Source organism: Leucoraja erinacea, chromosome 18, assembly GCF_028641065.1.
Source record: "Leucoraja erinacea ecotype New England chromosome 18, Leri_hhj_1, whole genome shotgun sequence".
NCBI lineage: Eukaryota > Metazoa > Chordata > Chondrichthyes > Rajiformes > Rajidae > Leucoraja > Leucoraja erinaceus.
Window position 1 is genome coordinate 12716566 of NC_073394.1, and position 22448 is coordinate 12739013.

General features: G+C 46.0%; 1 protein-coding gene across 3 annotated transcripts in view; it reads left to right on the forward strand.

Annotated features, from left to right (window-relative positions):
* Nucleotides 1-22448, forward strand: part of mrvi1 (murine retrovirus integration site 1 homolog) — a 147259-nt gene that overhangs the window by 49978 nt on the left and 74833 nt on the right. For all 3 annotated transcript variants that reach the window (XM_055649348.1, XM_055649349.1, XM_055649351.1), the window contains one exon: nucleotides 4502-4563. In XM_055649348.1, the coding sequence (XP_055505323.1) occupies nucleotides 4502-4563 (62 nt within the window). The remainder of the gene's footprint in view (nucleotides 1-4501; nucleotides 4564-22448) is intronic.

Consider the following 22448-nt stretch of genomic DNA (forward strand, 5'->3'; position numbering starts at 1 on the left):
CAACCTATCCAAGTCAACTTGCAGCCTCCTAGCATCCTCCTCACAGCTAACATTGCCCCCCAGCTTCGTGTCATCCGCAAACTTGGAGATGTTGCATTCAATTCCCTCATCCAGATCATTAATATATATTGTAAATAGCTGGGGTCCCAGCACTGAGCCTTGCGGTACCCCACTAGTCACTGCCTGCCATTCTGAAAAAGACCCGTTTACTCCTACTCTTTGCCTCCTGTCTGCCAGCCAGTTCTCTATCCACATCAATACTGAACCCCCAATACCGTGTTATTTGGTAATTTGGAATGGATGGCACGAGGAGTTGTAAGTATGAACAGACAATGAACTGCTGGAGGAACTCAGCAAGTCAGGCAGCAATCTCAACCTAAAACGCCGACCATCCCTCTGCCTCCACAGATACTGCCTGACCTGCTGAGTGCCTCCAGGAGTTTGTTTTTTTGCCCCAGATTCAACATAGCACAGCAACAGACCTTTCGACCCACAATGTCTGTGCCGAACACCTGCAGTTCTGTCACTGCAGCCTATTGTGTCGCCTAAGTATGAACAAATCTATTTTATAAGCATAGCTTTCCCACCTTGTTGATTATTGTCGGTTTTGTCATTAGAAATGTGATGTAGGCCACAATAAAACCCCATGATTCAGCCCTGTGTCAAAATGTCATTGGTTTAAGCGCACCAAGATCTTGAGTATAACTTGTAGACTGTTACTTCTACTGCTAGTGCGCCCTGACGTCCAGCCCAACGTATCCAGCCTCTCCTCATTACTGAACTGATCCATCCTAGGCCAGGCCTACTGAGTCTCCACTGCACCCTGTCAGTACAATCGCGTCCTTACCATAGTGTGCCAACCAGATTGCATGTGGTACTCCCGCAGTGGCGCAACCAATGATTTATAAAGCTATACCTTGACCTCAGAGCTCTTATATTTGGTGCCCCGGTAAATCTGGGCGATATTTTCGATGTTTTCTTAGCCATGTCATCAACCTGTGGTTCCACTTTCAGAGATCCATGAACATGTATGCCGATGTCCCTCTGGTCCTCAATATTCCCCAAGTTCCGGCCCACATTGGGACAGATATATGTATTGGAAGGGTTCAGACGCAATGGGCCAAAAGCAGGAAAAGTGGACTAACCAAATATGCCACTGGACTTACTTCCGTGCTGTACGGCTCTCTGACTCTATGGAAAATCTAATTCTTCCAAAAATGTATCATCTCGCAATTTTTAGGATAAAGTTTCCATCTGCAAATGTTCTGCCCATCTTCCCAACTAATCAATATCTTACTGCAGCCAGAGACCTACTTCCTCACCATCAACAACTTCATGTCATCTTGCTAATCAGAGCTTCTACATTCACATCCAAATCACTATTCTTTTCAACAAACATTAATAGTCCCAGCATTTATCCCCATAGAATACCACTGTTCCCATGATTCTGCTCACAAAACAACATCCAAACAGCACTCTTTGTCTCCAGTTTTGGATCCAGTTTGCCACTTTGCCCTGAGTGCTCCAACTGTTACATCAGTCTCCCGTGTGGGATTTTGTCAGTCGTTTCACTGATGTCCATGTGGACTGCATCAACTGTATCACATAGAAACATAGAAAATAGGTGTAGGAGGAGGCCATTCGGCCCTTTGAGCCAGCACCGCCATTCATTGTGATCATGGCTGATCGTCCCCAATCAATAACCCGTGCCTGCCTTCTCCCCCTATCCCTTGATTCCACTAGCCCCTAGAGCTCAACCTAAATCTCTCTTAAATCCATCCAGTGATTTGGCCTCCACTGCTCTCTGTTGCAGGGAATTCCACAAATTCACTACTCTCTGGGTGAAAAAGTTTTTTTTCACCACAGTCTTAAATGGTCTCCCCTTTATTCTAAGAATGTGGCCCCTGATTCTGGACGCCCAACATTGGGAACATTTTTCCTGCATCTAGCTTGTCCAGTCCTTTTATAATCTTATATGTTTCTATAAGATCCCCCTCATCCTTCTAAACTCCAGTGAATACAAGCCTAGTCTTTTCAATCTTTCCTCATATGACAGTCCCATCATCCCAGGGATCAATCTCGTGAATCTACGCTGCACTGCCTCAATCACAAGGATGTCCTTCCTCAAATTAGGAGACCAAAACTGTGCGCAATACTTCAGATGTGGTCTTACCAGAGCCCTATACAACTGCAGAAGAACCTCTCTACTCCTATACTAAAATCCTCTTGTTATGAAGGTCAACATTCCATTAGCTTTCTTCACTGCCTGCTGTACCTGCACGCCAACTTTCAGTGACCGGTGTACAAGGACACCCAGGTCTCGCTGTACCCCCCCCTTACCTAACCTAACCCCATTGAGATAATAATCTGCCCCCTTGTTTTTGCCACCAAAGTGGATAACCTCACATTTATCTATATGGCACTCATCAATATGCCTTGTTACCTTGAGATAGATACATTTTTGAAAGATCGGTAAATGGAGAGCTGTGGGGAACAGGCACACCAGCACAGACGAGGATTAATCCGCCATGATTATTTTTTTATATTTATTTTTATTTATTAGAAGCAAATGTACAAAAATAGAACCAACGGCATATAAAATGATACAGTTATTGTACAGCTTCAATTTTAACTTTTTTGCTTTGAATTAGAAAAGAAAGGAGAAAAAACAAGAAAGAGAAAAAATGAAATGTGCAAAGGTAGAACCCCTAGACTACCAAAGTAGTGTAGCCAAAGAGTGAATAAAATAAAGAAAGAAGAGAGGAATAGAAAAAAAATAAAAGGGCAAAAAGAAAAAGTGAGAAAAAAGTGGTGATATACCTGCCTCTCATCCGTCCCCACCCACCTCACCCAACCCGTAGTTAGAATTAAATCCAAAGTTGTGTTACGCCATACTGTCCGCCATGATTATATTGAAAGATGGGGCAGGCTTCAGAGGCCGAGTAGCCTACTCCTGCTCACGTTTCCTTTGTTTCTGTGAGTATGGACAGCCTCTGCTCGTATTTCTTATATTTGTATCCCGGGAATAATTTGAGTAAACTTTTTCTACACATCACCAAGCCCATCCTTCCTAAAGTTAGATGACCAGAATTAGACACAATACTGGTTCCCGTAGATTGTAGAAAAGTTTTGATAATTTTATGCAGACATCTGATAGACTGGAAACAGAACATTCTCGTGACTTACTTTCCGTGAAGTCTGTCTGCAGAATAACTGCATTCTCAAGAGGAGCAGGCTCTAGCCCACTCAAGGCCTTTGATGTATTTTACAATGAAATTACACCTTCTAACTAAGTGAGGTGTTAAAAATGTCTCGAGGAGGTGGAGATAGTGACAGAGAGGCTGGTGTTGGGTGACAATGGTAATAGCTCTTATAAAAGCAAAGTTCTGGAGGAACTCGGAGGGACTGGCAGCATCTGTGGAGGGAAATAGACAAATGATATTTCGGGTCAGGATCTTTCTTCAGACCGATTCGAGTAATGGGGAGAATGCTGGAAAAGAGCATGTCACCATTTCAATGACTTCCAATTCCTAGGTTCTCATCGCCACATATTTACCATGGATGTCCAGTCTCTTTATAGCTCCATTCACCACCCAGAAAGCTTCAGACCCCTACAGTTCTTCCTTGAACAAGGGCCCCAGTCGGTTTGCCTCAAGTGACACTCAACTGAAAATAAAACTATTTTCTGAGCCTTCCCCCCCCCCTCCCCCCACCACCACTACAATCATCTGAAGAAGGGTCTCAATGTCATCTGTTCATTCCCTCTACAGATGCTGCCTGACCCACTGAGTTCCTCCAGCACTTTGCATAATGCTCAAGATTCCAGCACCTGCCGTTTCTTGTGTCCCTGAACAACTTTGGCATTGCAACCATACCAGGGGTGGTGTTTGGAAGCATTTCTCACTCAGGATAGTGGGAACTTGGAACACTTTCGCAGAATAGCTTAGAGTCTGAGAGGTGGCTTAATTATTGGTGAAACTAGACATCAAAAAACAAACCGGTTAAACAGGGAAATAGCACATATCAAACAGTGCATTTGTTCTAAAATATTAACCAAGAGCCTTTTTAAAAAGGATCAAAGCAGCAGAATTGTTAAAGTACAGATGACGTACTTCAGAATAATTTTCCCTTTAAGTATAAAGAAACTGGACTCTGGGCCCTTGTGAAAATCTATCAGATGCTTATCATTACCAAAAGAGGTACCATCATTAATTAGCATCCCTTTGATTGGTTCTACACAGTTGCCTGGTGATTGTTGCTGTGGTTTACATAAGGCACTGGTCACAAACGATGAGGAATATTGTAGAGGTTCAAGTGTCGATTGCATCCGCCACATTCCCCAACACCTCTTCTCCCCCAAATGCGTCACCATCTTCAGATGCCTCGTACGCCGGCCCTGGTGTGGGCTTCGAAAAGCGGCTTCACGGACTGAACGGCTAATCTTATTCGGGAGCAAACCTGGCGCCATGTGAGTTGCTAACGTAGAATTTGGTTTGTACAGAAGGAGCAGCCCAGCCACCATGCGAGGCAGCAGATGAAGCAAACGACAGCAGCGCTAACAGGGTAAGGATACTTCGTGTATAAATTGCTAGAGTTTAGAGAAGTGCTTGCCGTGCAGATTGGAATGTGCTGTTCAATATATTGAATCCAGGAGCAGAGAAGTGAATGGGATAATGGCTAAACACAAAGCAAAAGACAACTTCGCAATTAAAGGGAAGTGTCCAAATGACACTCTGTGAGATGTACCATATTGACTTTAGCTTTGATAAAACTTCTTAGCTTTGATAAACTCATCTTGTTAGGGACAGGAAATAGGAGCAAGACTAGGCTCTTTGGCATGTTGAACCTGCTCCACTGTTGCATGAAGTCATGGCCGACCATGCCCTTGCACATTCCTGCCTGATCCCCTTTACTGTCCAGAACTCGATTGAAGAATCACCAAAAACAGTATGGCAGAAGTATCACAGAAGGCCCTGGAGGCCGTCAATGGATATTTTTAAGGTAGAGGTGGATAGACTATTGATTAGAACGGGTGTCAGGGGTTATGTAGAGAAGGCAGGAGAATGGGGTTGAGGGAAAGATAGATCAGCCATGGTTGAATGACAGAGTAGACTTGATGGGCCGAATGGCCTAATTCTGCTCCCATCACTTATGAACTGATGAAAAATCAAACACATTGATCGTACAGTCACGAAACACAGCAACACCTATCCTTCCTTGGAATACCAAGGTAATTCAGCATGTCTCCAATGACCCATACTAACCTAGCAACCTATTGGGTTGTATCAGTTTGGTATGGAAACTATTCTGCCTAAGACCACAAGAAATTGCAGAGTTGTGGATGTAGCCCAGTCCATCACGTAAACCAGCCCCCCGCCCCAACTCCACCTGCACTACACGCTGCAAAAAAACAGACAAATAATTGAGCATCCCTCACTCCCACATCACTCATTTATCTCCTCTCTCCCATTGGGCCGAAGGTACAAAAGCTTCAAAATTCTTGCCACCAGCTTTGTCCCCACCGTTGTTAGACCACTGAACAGACTTCTTATAAACTAAGGATGAATTCCCGATCTCCCAATCTACCTTGTTATAGCCCTTGCACTTTTTTTTAGCTGCATTTTCTATGTAGCTTGTCCTCTGTGCAGGACAGAGGTATGTGTTAGAATGTTCACAGCACTTTCTGGCTGCTGCACTGCAACGACAAGACAATGTTGTTTACGTGTGATGTGATTAATGACTTTGTGTCTGATGTTTCTGCATATTGTATGAAACGGCTACCCAGTGCCTCTTTGCGTGGCTGTTAAATTTCTCCCTCTGCCTCTCTCTGCCCCTCTCTGCCTCTCTCTAAATTTCTCCCTCTGCCTCTCTCTGCCCCTCTCTGCCCCTCTCTGCCCCTCTCTGCCCCTCTCTGCCCCTCTCTGCCCCTCTCTGCCTCTCTGCCTCTCTGCCTCTCTCTGCCTCTCTCTGCCTCTCTCTGCCTCTCTCTGCCTCTCTCTGCCTCTCTCTGCCCCTCACTGCCCCTCACTGCCCCTCACTGCCCCTCTCTGCCCCTCTCTGCCCCTCTCTGCCCCTCACTGCCCCTCTCTGCCCCTCTCTGCCCCTCTCTGCCCCTCTCTGCCCCTCTCTGCCCCTCTCTGCCCTCTCTCTGCCCCTCACTGCCCCTCACTGCCCCTCACTGCCCCTCACTGCCCCTCTCTGCCCCTCTCTGCCCCTCTCAGCCCCTCTCTGCCCCTCTCTGCCCCCACTCTGCCCCCACTCTGCCCCTCTCTGCCCCTCTCCGCCTCTCTCTGCCCCTCACTGCCTCTCTCTGGCCCACTCTGTGATTAATGACTTTGTGTCTGTGATGTTTCTGCATATTGTATGAAACGGCTACCCAGTGCCTCTTTGCGTTGGCTGTTAAATTTCTCTCTCTCTGCCTCTCTCTGCCCCTCTCTGCCCCTCTCTGCCCCTCTCTGCCCCTCTCTCTCTCTGTCTCTCTCTGTCTGTCTCTGTCTCTCTCTGTCTCTCTCTGTCTCTCTCTCTGCCTCTCTCTCTGCCTCTCTCTGCCCCCACTCTGCCCCCACTCTGCCCCACTCTGCCCCACTCTGCCCCACTCTGCCCCTCTCTGCCCCTCCCTGCCCCTCCCTGCCCCTCTCTGCCCCTCTCTGCCCCTCACTGCCCCTCTCTGCCCCCCTCACTGCCCCTCACTGCCCCTCACTGCCCCTCTCTGCCTCTCTCTGCCTCTCTCTGCCCCTCTCTGCCTCCCTGGACTGATTTGAGGAAGAGGGATCCTTGTGTATTTTGGTCAATAATAGAGTCATAGAGCTGTAAAGCATGGTAGCACCCCTTTGGCTTACCTTTGGCTTACCTTATAGCCCATATCCTTCTAACCTTTTCTGAAATATATGTCCAAATATATTTTAAAGTCATAATTATAGCTGCTTCTCTGCTTCCTCTGGCAGCATATTCTAGGTACAAACTACCCTCTGAGTAAATATATTGCCTCTGAGGTTCGTCTTAAATATCTCCCCTCTTACCTTAAGCCGATGTCCTGTAATTTAAGAATTCTCCACCCTGGGGAAAAAGACTGGGAGCATTCCCTGTATCCATGCCCCTCACAATCTCATACACTTCAATAAGGTCACCCCTCAGCCTCCAACGCTCCAAGGAATTAGGCCTGAGCCTATCCAGCATCAGTCTGTGTCCATTTCCTTGGCTTCTGGTTGCAGACATGTAGGACTCTGCCATCTCCCACTCCATATCATTAGTCATTCTAAACCACAGCCTCCCATCAATCCCCTGACAGCTTTATACAGTATAATCTAAATATAGTCAGATACCGAAAGTAAAACAGTCTTTGACATATCAGTGGCTTAATGAGCTGCGTGGAACTGTGGCTCACACATCCATCAATCTTTCGACCGAGGGAATCGGGGGACATGGTTGTTGGGTGGGCCTGAGAACCAGCGATCGGGAGCTGTGATCTAGTTGCATGGTGGAGCAGCACAGCGCAGAAACAGAGGGTAGTCTATACCTGGAATAGGCTGCCGGAGTCAGCACAGTGACGCAGTAGGTAGAGCTGCTGCCTCACAGCGCCAGAGACTCGTGTTCAATCCTGACCTTGGGTCCTGTCTGTGTGGAGTTTGCACGTTCTCCCTGTGATGCCGTGGCTTTCCTCTGGATGCTCAACCTCCACCCCGCATAGCAAAACCTGTGGATCTGTCGGGTTAATTAGCCTCTGTAAATTGTCCCGGAATGGATGGAAAAGTGGGATAAGCAGCCAGTTTGCACGGGAGATCGGTGGGTGGCTGGACTCGGCGGTCCGTAGGGACTGTTTGCTTGCTGTATCTTTCAATCAATCAACGGAAGCTGACAACTGTTCGGAATGAGGCAAATTTTCAGAAGGAGTTCTGTGGGTGCCAGAAATGAGTATTTGGGGAGGGGCGGTCAGCATGGATACGTGAGGTGGGGACTGAGTCTGTGTATGAGAGGAGTGTGCTGTGAGGCTGTTTTCAATAAATGTTTAGCAGGGTCGAAGGGAGCTGAGGAAAAGCTATCCCACTGAGCCATGTGCAGGAGGGAACTCCAGATGGTGGTTTACACTGTAGGTAGACACAAAATCGTGGAGTAACTCAGCGGGACATGCAGCATCTCTGGAGAGAAGGAATGGGTGACGTTTCGGGTCGAGACCCTTAGGTCTGAACCAGTTGATTGGGTGTATAAGTAATTTCCGGAAGAGATGACAGAGGTAGGAACACTCCTTAGGCTAAGCACCTACCTAGAGGAGCAGGGGAACTATAGACCGGGACCTCTGCCAATGAGCATGGGCTAGAGGGGCCGAGAGGCCTGTTTTTGTGTGCTTAAGCGATTGATTCCCACAGTCAAAAGCCAAGAGAGTTTAATTGTCCTATATACCAACAACGGAACAATGATATTCTTACTTGCTGCAGGCCCTTAAAACCCAATAAACACACAGATAAGTATATAATAATCAATTGTATAATTAATTACTAACACCAATTCTAGGTAACCATAACAATGCCAAGCCGAAGTCCGTAGTGTCATCAAAGACACAGTCCATAGATGATCATAGTTGCTGTGGTTAGTCATGTGACGTGTTCAAGAAATTGAGAAGAAGCTGCTCCTGAATCTGGGAGTCATTGTTTTCAGGCTCCTGTACCTTCCTCCCGATGGTAGTAGTGAGGTGAGAGTGTAGCCGGGGTGGTGTGGATCTTCGATGATATCGGTTGCCTATTTGGGCAACGCCTCCAATGGTGGTGAGGTCAGTACCTGTGATGGATATCTACCACTCTCTGCCGTCTCCTTCGTTCCTGGGTGTTCGAGTTGCCAAACTGATGCGAGTTGATGCAACCAGTTAGTGTGCCTCTTAGCTGTGCCTCTCTAACTGGGCAGCGCCCCATCGGTTGCTTGGCCTGCTTTCCAACAGTTGCTGCTCTTCAGAAAGTCCACCACAGTCGGCTGTCCACCACAGACTGGTGTCCACCACGGACTGGTGTCCACCACGGACTGGTGTCCACCACAGACAGGTGTGAGCCTTGGAACATCCTGAGGACAGGGGTCAGTGCCCTTCTCTCCCTCCTGGTGTGCACGTTCCAGGGTGCCTGGGGTGGAGTGAGTGCTCCTGTAAGCCTGGATCTAGCTGTTGTCATTGTCCCCAGCATCTGCTTGGAGCAGGGGGAGTACATATGATGGAGGGCTATGTTGGGGAGGGGAGGGGGAGGGAGGTCAATGATTTTGCCAGCAGCCATGGTGCAGTCCTGCACTTGGGGAGTGGGGATTTGAGGTCACCTATTACAGCACCACTGCTCGGTACCCCTGATGTCACCTGTTCCAGCAACTTTTACTTCCACAACACGGGGACATTCCCATTCATGCTTTAATATTTATCTTCAAAGATGCAAAGTTTAACAAAGTTCCTTTAGAAAGTTTTGTGGGGTCGGCCCAGAGGCAGGGAGGGAGAGTGAAAAAGAGTGAGTGATATCTCAAAAACATTTGAAAGACACAGGGAGAAATGGGAGGAGATGGGGAAGAATGTGATTTTGGGGGACAATAGAGGGGATGGGGAGGGAGATAGAAGGACTGTGTGTGCAAGAGAGAGAGAGAGTAAGAAAGCAAGAATATGATATGGGGGAGAAAAGAGGGGAAGGAGGTGGAGGGAGATGGAGGGACTGTATGTGTGTGAGAGTGAGAGAGAGGGAGAGGGGGGGAGAGAGAGAGAGAGAGAGAGAGCACGAACAGGACCAGATGGAACATTGTCCATAAATGGTAAAAGCTCCCAAGAGTGAGAGAGAGGCTGGGCTCAGAATAGCAGGAATTATCCCGTCAGTTCGTCCTGTTGTTTGGGGGATCCATATAACTGGATCTGAGCACTTGGACCCTGCCTTGGACTGTGTACAGAATCGTTTTTGTGGCTTTTGCCCCCGAACAAGGTACAGTACCGTTGTCTGAAGTTTGAAAACATCAGTCGGAGGAATGCTGAAGCAGCTGCAGCTTTTAAAGATAGCATCTTGCCGACGTAATTAATTAACTGTATGCAGTAGTTTAAGCTGCAGAGAGAGAGAGAGAGAGAGGGATGGTTTCTCGTGTAGTTTGGTAGCTGTGTGTTGAGATGTTGTGATCTGCATGGAAGCCTGCACAGCCTGTTACTGACTGACATTAACACACTCGGAGTGAAAGAGTTGTCCGCGGGTACCATTCTCTTCTGTATAATCGAACCACAGGAGCGATTCGGTGCTTATCTTCATGTAAACATCTTGTTGATAGATTAAAGGTAGACACAAAATGCTGGACAGCGGGACAGGCAGCATCTCTGGAGAGAAGGAATGGGTGACGTCTCAGTTCGAGACCCTTTGTCACCCTTTGCTTCCTTTCTTTGCTGGCAGATTACTTCTGTTCTTACCAGTTCAGTACAGAGGAAGAGAGTCCTTCATTTCTGTAGCGCCTTTCACAGACCCAACACTACCCAAAGCAGTTGACAACTTATGAAGTTATCTCACAGTGTAAGCCACAGCCAATTTGTGCACAACTCAATCCCATAAACTATAATTGTTCGGCATGGACTTGTAGGGCCGAGATGGCCTGTTTCCGTGCTGGAATTGTTATATGGTTATATGGTTATAATTGGATAACCTGTTACAGTGATATCGATTGAGGGATTAAATGTTGACCCCAGGACATCAGAAGGACTTCTGGGTTCTTTACAGATAATGTTAAAGGAATGCCTGGGTTTACATTAGAGAGCAGAGGGCGTTCAGCTCTGGGCTTCGATTCCACGATCCACTCTGAGAAAGCACTCCTGCAGTCTTGCACTGGGCTTTGAAGTTTATTATGACATTTAAAAGACCCATGGAGTGGTACATGGGTAGGGTAGGTTTGAAGGGATATGGACTAAACACAGGCTTGGTTACCCTACTTGGTCAGCATGGACGAGCTGGCCTAAAGGGCCTGCGTCCATGCTGTGTGACTCTATAACACAAAGGTGCTTAATCTCAGTATTATTACATGCAAACTGTTGTGGACATAAATAGATTATAATGCTGTCCGTGGACATAACCAGATTTTAATGGTGTCCATGCAGCTAAGGAGCGGTGTATGAAGGAGGAATTTCATTTCATGCATTGCGGGCACCAATACGTAACAAATATGATTAATGGGACACCTGAACTCTGTTAGGATTGGGAAAGGCAGATGGTTTACGGGACAACAACTGTGGTAGTTGATGGCTTCCGACCATCTGCGAGAGATGATGGCGTGGCTTTGATGTTGTCCTAAGAGAGGGAGAGGGGGATGTTTCAACTGTGGTTGCGTTTCCTGCTGTGACTGACTAGGCCTATCCTTGACAGGCAGACCAATCCACAGCTTCCACAGGTGAAGTTGTCTCTGGCCATTGGATCGGGGAGTGTTGCCGTTGACCATGTTGTGGGGAGAGACACCGGGACCTCCAGTCTTGAATCACATGCTCTGTTTGAGGGGTAACCTTATTGAGGTGTACAAGATCACAAGGGGCATGGATAAATTGAACGCTCGCCCTCTTTATCCCTGGGTAGAGGATTAGGTATAATACTCCTCAAGGTCCTTCCCACATTTAGACAGATATATGGATAGGAAGGGTTTAGAGGGCTATGGGCCAAATGCAGGCAAATGGGACTAGCCCAGCATGACAACTTGGTCGGCATGGACAAGGTAGGCTGAAGAGCCTGTTCCGTTCTGTGCAGCTCTTTGCCTGTCCCCCACGAGTGAAAATAAATCAGTCTCAATCTCAAGGAACTGCTGAACGGTTGAAAGGGAAAAGAGTGGATTAATGTTCAGAGACTGTGCTTCACAATTGCTGCAGCTTTACAGGCAAGGATATCATTGTTCTGTTCCCAGTGTGTGTGAAATTAAGCACTCTTGATCCTTGACTCTGCCCTCCGATGTTTTGCCGAGACAATTCTTATTTCCCCTCTTCTGGTTTCATTACATTGCATCTTTCAGTTTTCTCTTTATCTGTAGACACAAGAAACTACAGATGCTGGAATCTTGTGCAAAAACACAGAGGGCTGAAAGAATGCAGCGGGTCAGGCAGCATCCGTGGAGGGAAATGGACAGGCAGACTGAAGAAGGGTCCTGACCTGAAGTGTCATCTGTCCATTCCCACCACAGATGCTATCTGACCTGCTGAGTCCCTCCAGCAAAGTGCTTTCTCTTCTTTATCTGTGGTGCCTAATGCACAGTTACTGGACATTAATCCACTCTTTTGCTGTTTCCATCTCCTTAGACAGTTCCTTGGGCTATAGGATAGGGTGTCTGGGAATATTCGGTGTTCCTGATACAATGGGAAAGGATTCAAGGGATAAGCTGAATGACAGGTGAGAATTAACTGTGGAGAGTGTGATGCTGTAGCTGTGGGAAGATAGTCAGGCCTGGAATGGGCCAGGTTACAAGGCCTGTGGAGGATTTAAGAAAGAATTGTGTAATAGAAAGTAATGTAAATCATAGAGATGTAGCGAGATACAGCACGGACACTGGCCCTTCACTCATCAAGTCTATGCTGCCCATTAATCACTCATTTACACTGATCTTGCGTCGGTTAATCCCATTTTTAATTCTCCTCACATTCATCCAACTAAAAGGTGCAATTTACAGGAGCCAATTAATCTACCATCTCACCTATCACTTGTCAGTCCCTGTTTTGCCCCCTCCCTCTCACCCAGTGGCGGTCTGGCCAGGGTGTCAGCTTGCCCGATGACAAGTGGGCCCCTGATGAAGTGGGCCCCCTTTATCTCCTGGCAACCTATATTTTTAGACCCAGTCTGCCACTGCTCTCACCTCTATATGCCGGCAGTCTCCCCTCTCCACTCAGTGCTGATGCAGGGTCTGTCCATTTCCTTCAACAGATGCTGCCTGACCCACTGAGTTCCTCCAGCCGTTTGTTTTTTTTTGCTCCAATTTACCTACCAATCTGCACACATTTGGGACGTAGGAGGAAACTCGAGCACCCGGGGGAAACCCATGCAGTCAAAGGGAGAACGTGCAAACTCCGCACAATCTGAGATCAGGATTGAAAATGGGTCTCCGGTGCTCTGTGGCAGTGGCTCTATCAGCTGTGCCACTGGGCTGGCCTTATAGAGGAAGCTGTATACCAATCCTGTGGCAGCTGCTGTGATGTGATGGAATATATAAATTCAGAGATCTGTAAAAGCAGGGTGATTTCTCATTCATATAGAGTGGGATTAATAGGTTATCTAATGATTGAAAGGTAATTAGGATGTTTTTCTGAAGCAGTATGTGTCAGAACTAACAAGGGAATAAACCATAAACCATAATGGATTTACTAAAAGGTAATTAACCAGATTTAGTTGGTGGCCTAACAGTGTGAGCATTTATCAAACAGTGACATCATAAATTCATAGTTACAGACCCTTTGACCTAACCCAATTGCCAATTAAATTGTTGACCTGACCTTGTCCTATTTACCTACATTTGGCCGATATCCTGCCCAATCTATCCTATCATGAGTTGTCGAAACGTTCTTTAGATGTGATAATTATACTTCCCTCCACAGTCGGCTCTGACCACTCCATATACCCACCATTATCTGTGTGAAAAAGATGCCCCCCTCACATCCCATTTAAATTTCTCCCCTCTAATTGTAGAATCCGGTACCATGGGGAAAAGACTGTGACCATCCATCCTACCTAAACTGAATTTAAATTTAACAGTGGGCTTTGTCTTTGGCTCTGACTAAATACACCTCCATAAAGCCACTTTCAGTTTTCTATGCTCCAGGGGATAACAAAAACTTTCTAAAAACATTTAAACGCTGGCTGATTCTGGAAATTTGAAATATAAACAGAAAATGCTGGAAACACTCATCAGGTCAGGCAGCATCTGTGTGGAGAGAAACGTAACCAGGACAGAGAGAAAGCAAATTATGAACACATAAATGGATGGGAGGAGTTTAGATGGCTATGGGCCAAATGCAAGCAAATGGGACTAACCCAGTATGCCTACTTGTTTGGCATGGACAAGGTAGGCCGAAGAGCCTGCTTCTGTGCTGCTCCATGTACTTTTGTGCTAATTTCAAGAAAGCTTAACTAATGGGTAAAACCACATCAGAGCAGCTGGAGATGTTCAAAAGAGAATTTGCTTGATATCCAGTTAATATGTTTCTGGGGCAGAGGCTGGACTTATGGATCATTAACGAGGCAAGGGCTGCAAGAAATGTATAAAAGGAAAAGCACTGAAGAAGTAGTTGAGGTTGCCAGGTAGTCACAAAATGCTGGAGCATCTCAGCGGGACAGGCAGCATCTCTGGAGAGATGGAATGGGTGACGTTTCAGGTCAAGACCCTTCTTCAGACAGGTACATGGATAGAAATGGTTTTGAGGGATATTGCGCAAACACAAGCAAATGGGACATACTCAGATGGGGCATCTTGGTTGACATAGACAAGTTGGACCAAAGGATCGGTTTTCAAGTTGTACTGTCACTGATACACAAAAATTCAGAAAAGAGTGTGAATCCTATCAGGATGGAGATATAAAGAATAACATAAATAATAATGGCAGCAAAAATGTGGAAAATGGCGAAGAGAAAGAAATTTATGTGACGCCAAGGTCAATGGAAGCACAATTACAATTTATAAAAGGAATAGGAAGGGTTAAGAGAGCAACGGGCCAAATACAGGCAAATGAGACTGGCCTAGTATGCCAACTTGCTCAACACGGACAAGGTAGGCCGAAGAGCCTGTCTCCATGCTGAGGAACTCTATGACTATGATGAGGAACAACATTGAAAACTGATTGTGCTGACTTGTAAATGAAGCTGAGAAACAGACGGATACTGAACTAGGATTACTTTGCATCAATATTTACAGTGGAGAATAAGGATAGGATGCCTGACATTCCGAGAAAAGTATTATAAATCAGGCAGTGCCGAACCAAAATCCATGAGAGCAGGTCATTGCAATAAATGAAGTGTCATTGAGTAGCATTAATCCCCAGGATTGGGTTATTTTTTAATGAGAGTCAAATCAAAATGGATTATAATGGAGGTTCCGAGCTAAAAGTTGTTCCAACAAAAGTTGTTTCTTCATTCATGAACCTTAGAAAAAATCCCCATTTTTCTTCCCTATGTACTAACCATGAGAGATGGAATGACAGGAATTTGCCCAACATCTGATATCTGAAAATTACGAGCCTATAATTAGGGAAAGAATGACTGAACACCTTGAAAATGTTCAGTTTGTCAGAGAGAGAGCCAGCATGGATTTATGAGGCATTCCTCATACTCGACGACTATTGAGTATTAAGAAAGGTTAATGGAAGGAGTGGGTAGGAGTGTCTATTTATGTGATCCACTGGATGATACATTTCTTCACAGGAAATTCTAGTCACAGAGTTGTACAGCATGGAAACGTGCCTTTTGGCCCACTTTGTCCACACCGACAGTTGGCTTATTGGACTAGTCCCATCTGCCTGTATTTGGCCCATATCCCTCTAAACCCTTCCGATCTATATATTTGTCTAAATGTCTTTTAAAAGTCATAATTGTAACTTCTTCTGGCAACACATTCCAGATACGGGCAACCTTCTGAGTGAAAAAGTTGCCCATGAGGCTCCTCTTAAATCTCTCACCATAAGCCTATGCCCTCAAATATTAGTATCCTCTACCTTGGGGAAAAAAGACTGAGTTTATCAATGCTTTCATGATCTTGTACACTTCAAAAAGGTCATCCCTCGACCTGATATGCTCCAAATGAAAAAGTTCCAGACTATCCAACCAATACCTATTACTCAAAGTCACACTCAAAGGTAACATCCTGGCGAACCCCTTCTGCACCCATTCCAATTTAATGACATCCTTCCTATAGCTGGGCAACCAGAACTGCACACAGCTACTTAAATTGTCACCTAATTTTAAAACTCATCAAAGATAAATTATTGACCCAGCTTGAAATTTCCCCTTAGACTGTTATACATGGTCTTCGTTAGGGTCCCAAATATTTGCCATATTTAATAATGATTTTGGATAAAGTAATGAAAGCATGCATTCATTGACGTCGTGTTAACCATTTATATGGGATATGAGCAGATTAAATGAGCAGACTAAATTATGTTGCAAATGGACTTTATCTGGCAATCAAATGTCAAGAGTCAAGAGTGTTTAGTTGTCATTTGGACTGGCCACTGAACAATGAGATTATCATTGCAGCTTGATCTGGGTATATTATAGACAATAGACAATATTATACACAATAGGTATATTATAGACAATAGACAGTAGGTAATTTGGCCCTTCGAGCCAGCACCGCCATTCAAAGTGATCATGGCTGATCATCCCCAATAAGTACCCCGTTCCTGCCTTTTCCCCATATTCCCTGACTCCGTTATTTTTAAGAGCCCTATCTAGCTCTCTCTTGAAAGCATCCAGAGAACCTGCCTCCACCGCCCTCTGAGGCAGAGAATTCCACAGACTCGCCACTCTCTGTGAGAAAAAGTGTTTCCTCGTCTCCGTTCTAAATGACTTACTCCTTATTCTTAAACTGTGGCCCTTGGTTTTGGACTCCCCCAACATCGGGAACATGTTTCCTGCCTCTAGTGTGTCCAAACCCCTAACAATCTTATATGTTTCAATGAGATATCCTCACATCCTTCTAAACTCCAGAGTGTACAAGCCCAGCTGCTCCATTCTCTCAGCATATGACAGTCCCACCATCCCGGGAATTAACCTTGTAATATTAATATTGTAGGGCTGGAGGACATTATGGGGTGGGAGTGGGCAAAGCTGCAGGTAATTGAATGGGAATCTTTAATTCAAGGCCATGCTCAGTTAAATTTGTTAAACCAGACCCACAATCCCCACAACACAGTCTGGTAATAATTGTACATAAATGTATTTTCTTGCTGCTTGAAAAAGTGGTTTAGTAATTTGAAGAAGCAATAATTCAAAATATACGTGGGACAGCACGCACTGTTGTGTTTGCCTTGGAAAGGTTTGCGTTTGAACATCAAGCTGCCATCTCCCTGGACAATGCTCTCTGAAGCAGCAACTTTAAGGCTTCTTTCCAAAACAACGAGTCCTGTTTAAATCCCAGAACTGCTTGTCAGAGTTGGAATCAAATGCGTCACTTCTTGACCCGGTGTTTAGAGCGTGGAGATCTTCCCCTTGGGGATAAAGAAATTAGTTGTCCCTTCTCTGTCCGCTCCCTTCCCTGTCCACCCCCTCCCCCCAGACTCACTTCTTCATTTCCTGCCCGCAGGGTTCTTTGGAAATTAGGAGAGTAAAGAGATGACATGTTAAGGAATGGAAATCTGAGAAAAGAAGACAAGAAACTTGCAGATAATGGATGTAACGGGATGGATGTCATTAAATGGTGACACACGAGAACTGCAGTGGTGGTGCCGAGCTGAAGCCTCCAGGCTACAGAGCCAAGGACTAAGCCCACCCTGCCAGCAGTGGGATTTAAAGTCAGTTAAGTGCTCTGAAGCAATGGAGATTCCCCAGGATGTTGCCTGGAGTGAAGGAGTTTAGTAATGGGGAGAGCTTGGATAGACTGGGCTTGTTTACCCTGGAGTGAAGGAGGCTGAGGGGTGATCTGATTGGAATACATGAGAGTAGGAGTGACATAGGCAGCAGTGTAGACAGTCAGCGTCAAACTGGATGCAGGTTTAGGGACGCGGAGGGTTTTCAAGGGGATGTCAGGGGTACGTTTTTTACTCTGTTAGTCGTTGATATCTTTAATGTGCTGCCAGAGGAGATGGTCGAGTCAAATACAGTTACTGTGTGTAATAGTCTTGGAAGAATACAGTCATAATGTGGGCATATGGGATTAGTGTCAATGGGCATAAAGGTCAACATGGATGCGGTGGGTTGAAGGTGTACTCTGCAACTCTGGGACTTAATTTGAGATTTGGAATAATTTCTTGTCTCAGTAACAGTGATCATTAAAACTACTGGATTGTTATAAAAACCCACGTGCTCCTTCAGAAGATTAAATCACTATCCTTCATGGTGCGGTCCTCTCGTGACTCTGGACCCAACTCATGCTGTTATCTCTGACGTGGCCCAGAGGACTACTCAGTGTCTGTGGAGCAGCTCAGCTCCACCTCAGAGGGAAATGAATGGTGACCTTGCAGCTACGTCCAGATCTCACAAATGGACAAGGTGCGCTTGGATCTGAGCAATGCAAGACCATCATTTAATACTGACCACTCGTTGTAGTCCTCAGTCAATGTTCGTTGACCAGTGTGGGGCATGTGGAGAGTTCCCATTAAAAACTAATGACCAAATAGTCATTGTTTGGCCTTCCCTGAGAACTGGAAAAGATGAGAGATGAAGCAGGATTTCAGCTGCAGAGTAAGGGGGGAGGTGACGTGACAAAGGGAATGTCCAGAAAGATAGACGCAAAAAGCTGGAGTAACTCAACGGGTCAGGCAGCATCTCTGGAGAAAATAAATAGGTAACGTTTTGGGACAAGATCCTTCTCCCCTTCTGTCAGGTGAGAGGGAAACAAGAGATTTAGAAGGTTCATAGAACAAATGAATGAAAGATATGCAAGAAGCAACAATGATGAAGGAAAGGTGGAGCCCACAATGGTCCATTGTTGGCTGTGGGGAAGGTGATAATCAGTGATACAGGGAATGTCCCTGAAATGCTGGAGGCCGAAAGGGACTGAATGACACAGTGGTGATGGACATGTAGATGACAAACAGTAACGGGCCCAACACCAAACCCTGAGGCACAACTTTAGTTACAGGCCTCCAGTCCGAGAAGCAACCTTCCATCATCAGTCTGAAGAAGTGTTTCGGCCCGAAATGTTGCCTATTTCCTTCGCTCCATAGATGCTGCTGCACCCGCTGAGTTTCTCCAGCACTTTTGTCTACCTTTCATTTTCCAGCATCTGCAGTTCTTTCTTAAACACTTCCATCATCACCCTCTGCTTCCTTCCATGGAGTCAATTTGCTATCCATTCAGCTATCTCTCCTATCAGCCCATGCGATCTAACCTTCCAGAGCAGCCTACCATGCGGAATCTTGTTGAAAGCCTTGCTGAAATCCATATACACAACATCTACAGCTCTGCCCTCATCAACCTTGGTCATATCTTCAAAAAAATCAGTCAGATTTGTGAGACACGACCTTCTACGTACAAAACCATGCTGACTATCCCTAATCAGCCCTTGCCCATCCAAATGCCTGTATATCCTATCCCTCAGAATATTCTCCGGTAACTTACCAACAACAGATGTTAAGCTCACCGGCCTATAGTTCCCAGCATTTTCCCTGCAGCTCTTCTTGAAAAGAGGTACAACATTTGCCACCCTCCAGTCTTCCGGCACCTCTCCTGTATTTAAGGACGACTCGTAAATTTCAACCAGGGCTCCCGCAATTTCCACTCCAGTTTCCCACAAATGTCCTCAGATATATCTGATCAGGCCCTGGAGATTTGTCTACCTTCACACACGGTAGTACCTTCAGTTCTTTGACGGTAACCCTGACTGTTTTCAAGACACTTCCAGTGACTGCTCCAATTTCCACCATCCTACTGCCTTTCTCCTCGGTAAATCCAGAGGAGAAATACTCATTGAGTACCTTGCTCATCTCCTCTGGATCCACACAGAGGTGACCGCTTTGATTCCTGAGAGATCCCAATCTCTCTCTGGTTACCCTTTTCCCCCTTATGTATTTATAAAATCTTCTGGGATTGTCCTTAGTGCTACCCGCCAGAGCTATTTCCTGGCCCCTTTTTGCCCTTCTGATTTTCCTTTTTTAGTTTACTCCTTAGTTCTCGAAACTCATCCAGGGATGCACTTGATCCCAGCTGCCTATACCTGTCGGAGGCATCTTTCTTGTGTTTGATTAACATCTCAATTTCCCTCATCAACCAAGCTTCCTTACGTTTGCCTGCTTTGCTCTTCACTCTAATGGGGACGTACACATCCTGAGCTCTCTTCAATACACTTTTAAAAACATCCCACTTGGCCAATATCCCTTTCCTCTCGAATAACCTGCTCCAGTCAACTTGAGCGACACTGTCTTCCATACCCTCAAAGTTAGCCTTACCCTTGTTGGGCATTTTAATACATGGACCCTCTCCGTCCCTATCTTAAACCTAATCAAACTGTGGTCACTGGTCCCAAAAGGCTCCTCCATGTTCACTTTATTAATTTGCCCTTCCCAATTCCCAACGTGTGGGGGCCTCCACATACTGCTCAAGAAAACTCTCCTGAACTCTTTTGAGGAATTGCACCCCATCTGAACCCTTATTTGACCTGCAGCTGTCTGCAATCTCCTGGCACATTTGTTCTTCTAATTCCCGTTGACTATTCAGGGGTCTGTAGTAGACCCCCAACAAGGTGATCATCCCTTTCTTGTTCCACAGCTCCACCCATATAGCCTCACTAGACGAACTGTTCTTAATGTCACCTCTGAACACAGCCGTGACTTCCTCCTTAACCAACAATGCAACCCCCCGTCCTCTTTTCCCCTCACCCCTGTCTCTCCTGAAGCTCCTGTACCACGGAACATTGAACTGACAGTCCTGCCTGTCCCTTAACCAGGTTTCAGTCATGGCTACAATATCCCAGTCACCCGTACCTATCCATGCTCTAATCTCATCTGCCTTACCCGTCAGGCCCCTTGCATTAAAATACGTGCAGTTTAAACGCTCTTTCACCTGCTGCTCCTCTGCTGACCTTGAAGGTATGTTGAGCAGGCTGGCCCCGACCGGTTTTTAATGACCTGCTCTGGAAAAATTCCAAGGCTTTAACTGCTGCAGCCAATCCTCGCACTCGCTCCTTCACCTGCCGCTCCTCTGTCGACCTCGAAGTATCTGAAATGGTTGAATTCAATGTTGAGTCTTGATGATGTATCTTGTTGAATGTTGGTGAGAGTTTAAAATGGTGCTTCATTGGCAAAGTGTAGGAAGCCAAAGATAATGGGTCAGACAGCGAGTGGGACAGAGAATTAAAGTGAAAGGTGATGCGAAGCTCAGTGTGGCCTCATAGGTATTTTATGAAGCACTTTCCCAATCAGCATTTAGACTTTGTAGTATAGAGGAGGCCGCATTGTGAGCGCTGAATGCAGTACATTGAATTGGAACAAGTGCAAGTGAATCTCTGCATCACATGAAAAGATGTTTGGCTCCTCAGATGGGCAGGTCAAGAGCCGTCAAGAGTTTAATCATCGAGTACACCAGGTACGGAAAAATGAAACTCTTCCTTGCTGCAGCTTAACAGGCCTATAAACACAAATAAATATACAATAAACAATAGTATAATAAATTATCTGGTAACCAGAACATAACAATGCAAATCAAAATACATTGTGCAACTTATAAAAACTCCATATTAGTTCAGTGCTGATGTAGGGCTGTGCAGTGTGGTTCAATAGTCTGACGGTTGCTGGGAAGAAGCTTTTAAGAAGGAACTGCAGATGCTGGAAAATCGAAGGTAGACACAAGTGCTGGAGAAACTCAGCGGGTGCAGCAGCATCTATGGGGCGAAGGAAATAGGCAACGTTTCGGGACGAAACGTTGCCTATTTCCTTCGCTCCATAGATGCTGCTGCACCCGCTGAGTTTCTCCAGCACTTGTGTCTAGCTGGGAAGAAGCTGAAGGTGATGAACCTGGAGGCTCCTGTACCCTTTTTCTTGATGGTAGGTGTGGCCGGTGTGGTGTGGTGTGGGTCTTTGATGTGACTTTTACTTTCTGGAGGCAGTGCATCTTGTGGATCCCTGCGGTGTTGGGGCAGTATGGCTTCTCCCGCTGTCGCATGGAAAGGTGCTATGAGAAGGAGGGCATGTAGGGCAGAGCTTCCTTGGAACATGGGGCGGGGAGGGGAGGGGGAGATATGCTTGATGATCCCATCCGTTTGTAGGTGACGGCATCCCCGTGAGGGGAATGATCCATTAGTGGGGAGGCTGGTGGGGCGAAAGGTGAGGAGCAGGGGAATAGATTTGCAGGAAATTGAACTGCTACAGTGGCAGCCCTGTCAACTGTGATGGGCCTTGGTTAAGGAAAAAAAGGTCAGGGTGCCAAGAAAGATTTCATCATCAGAACCTAGGAAAAAAGATGGAGAAGGGAATGGAATTCTTATGGCGATCGGGGTGGAAGTGCAGTTGAGTGTGATCCATTGCACTTGGAATGGATATTGGTGACCTCTCCTGTGAAGTAAAGTCAGGGAAGAGTAGGTGAGAGGCAGAGCCAGACTGATGGACGGTGAGACAGGGTGGAAACTGGCAGCAAAGTTGATGACACGTTTGAGTTCTACAGGAGAACGGGAAGCAGCACTGATACACTCATTAATGTACCAACAAGAGGGAAAGGGGAATCCGACTAAGTTGGAGACTGTTCTGCAAAAATCCTGCAAAGAGATAGCTACAGCTTGGACCCATCCAGGTTTCCATAGCTACATCCTGGATTAAATACAGAGATCTTCCAGTCCAGTTCAAGTCAGAAGTGTGC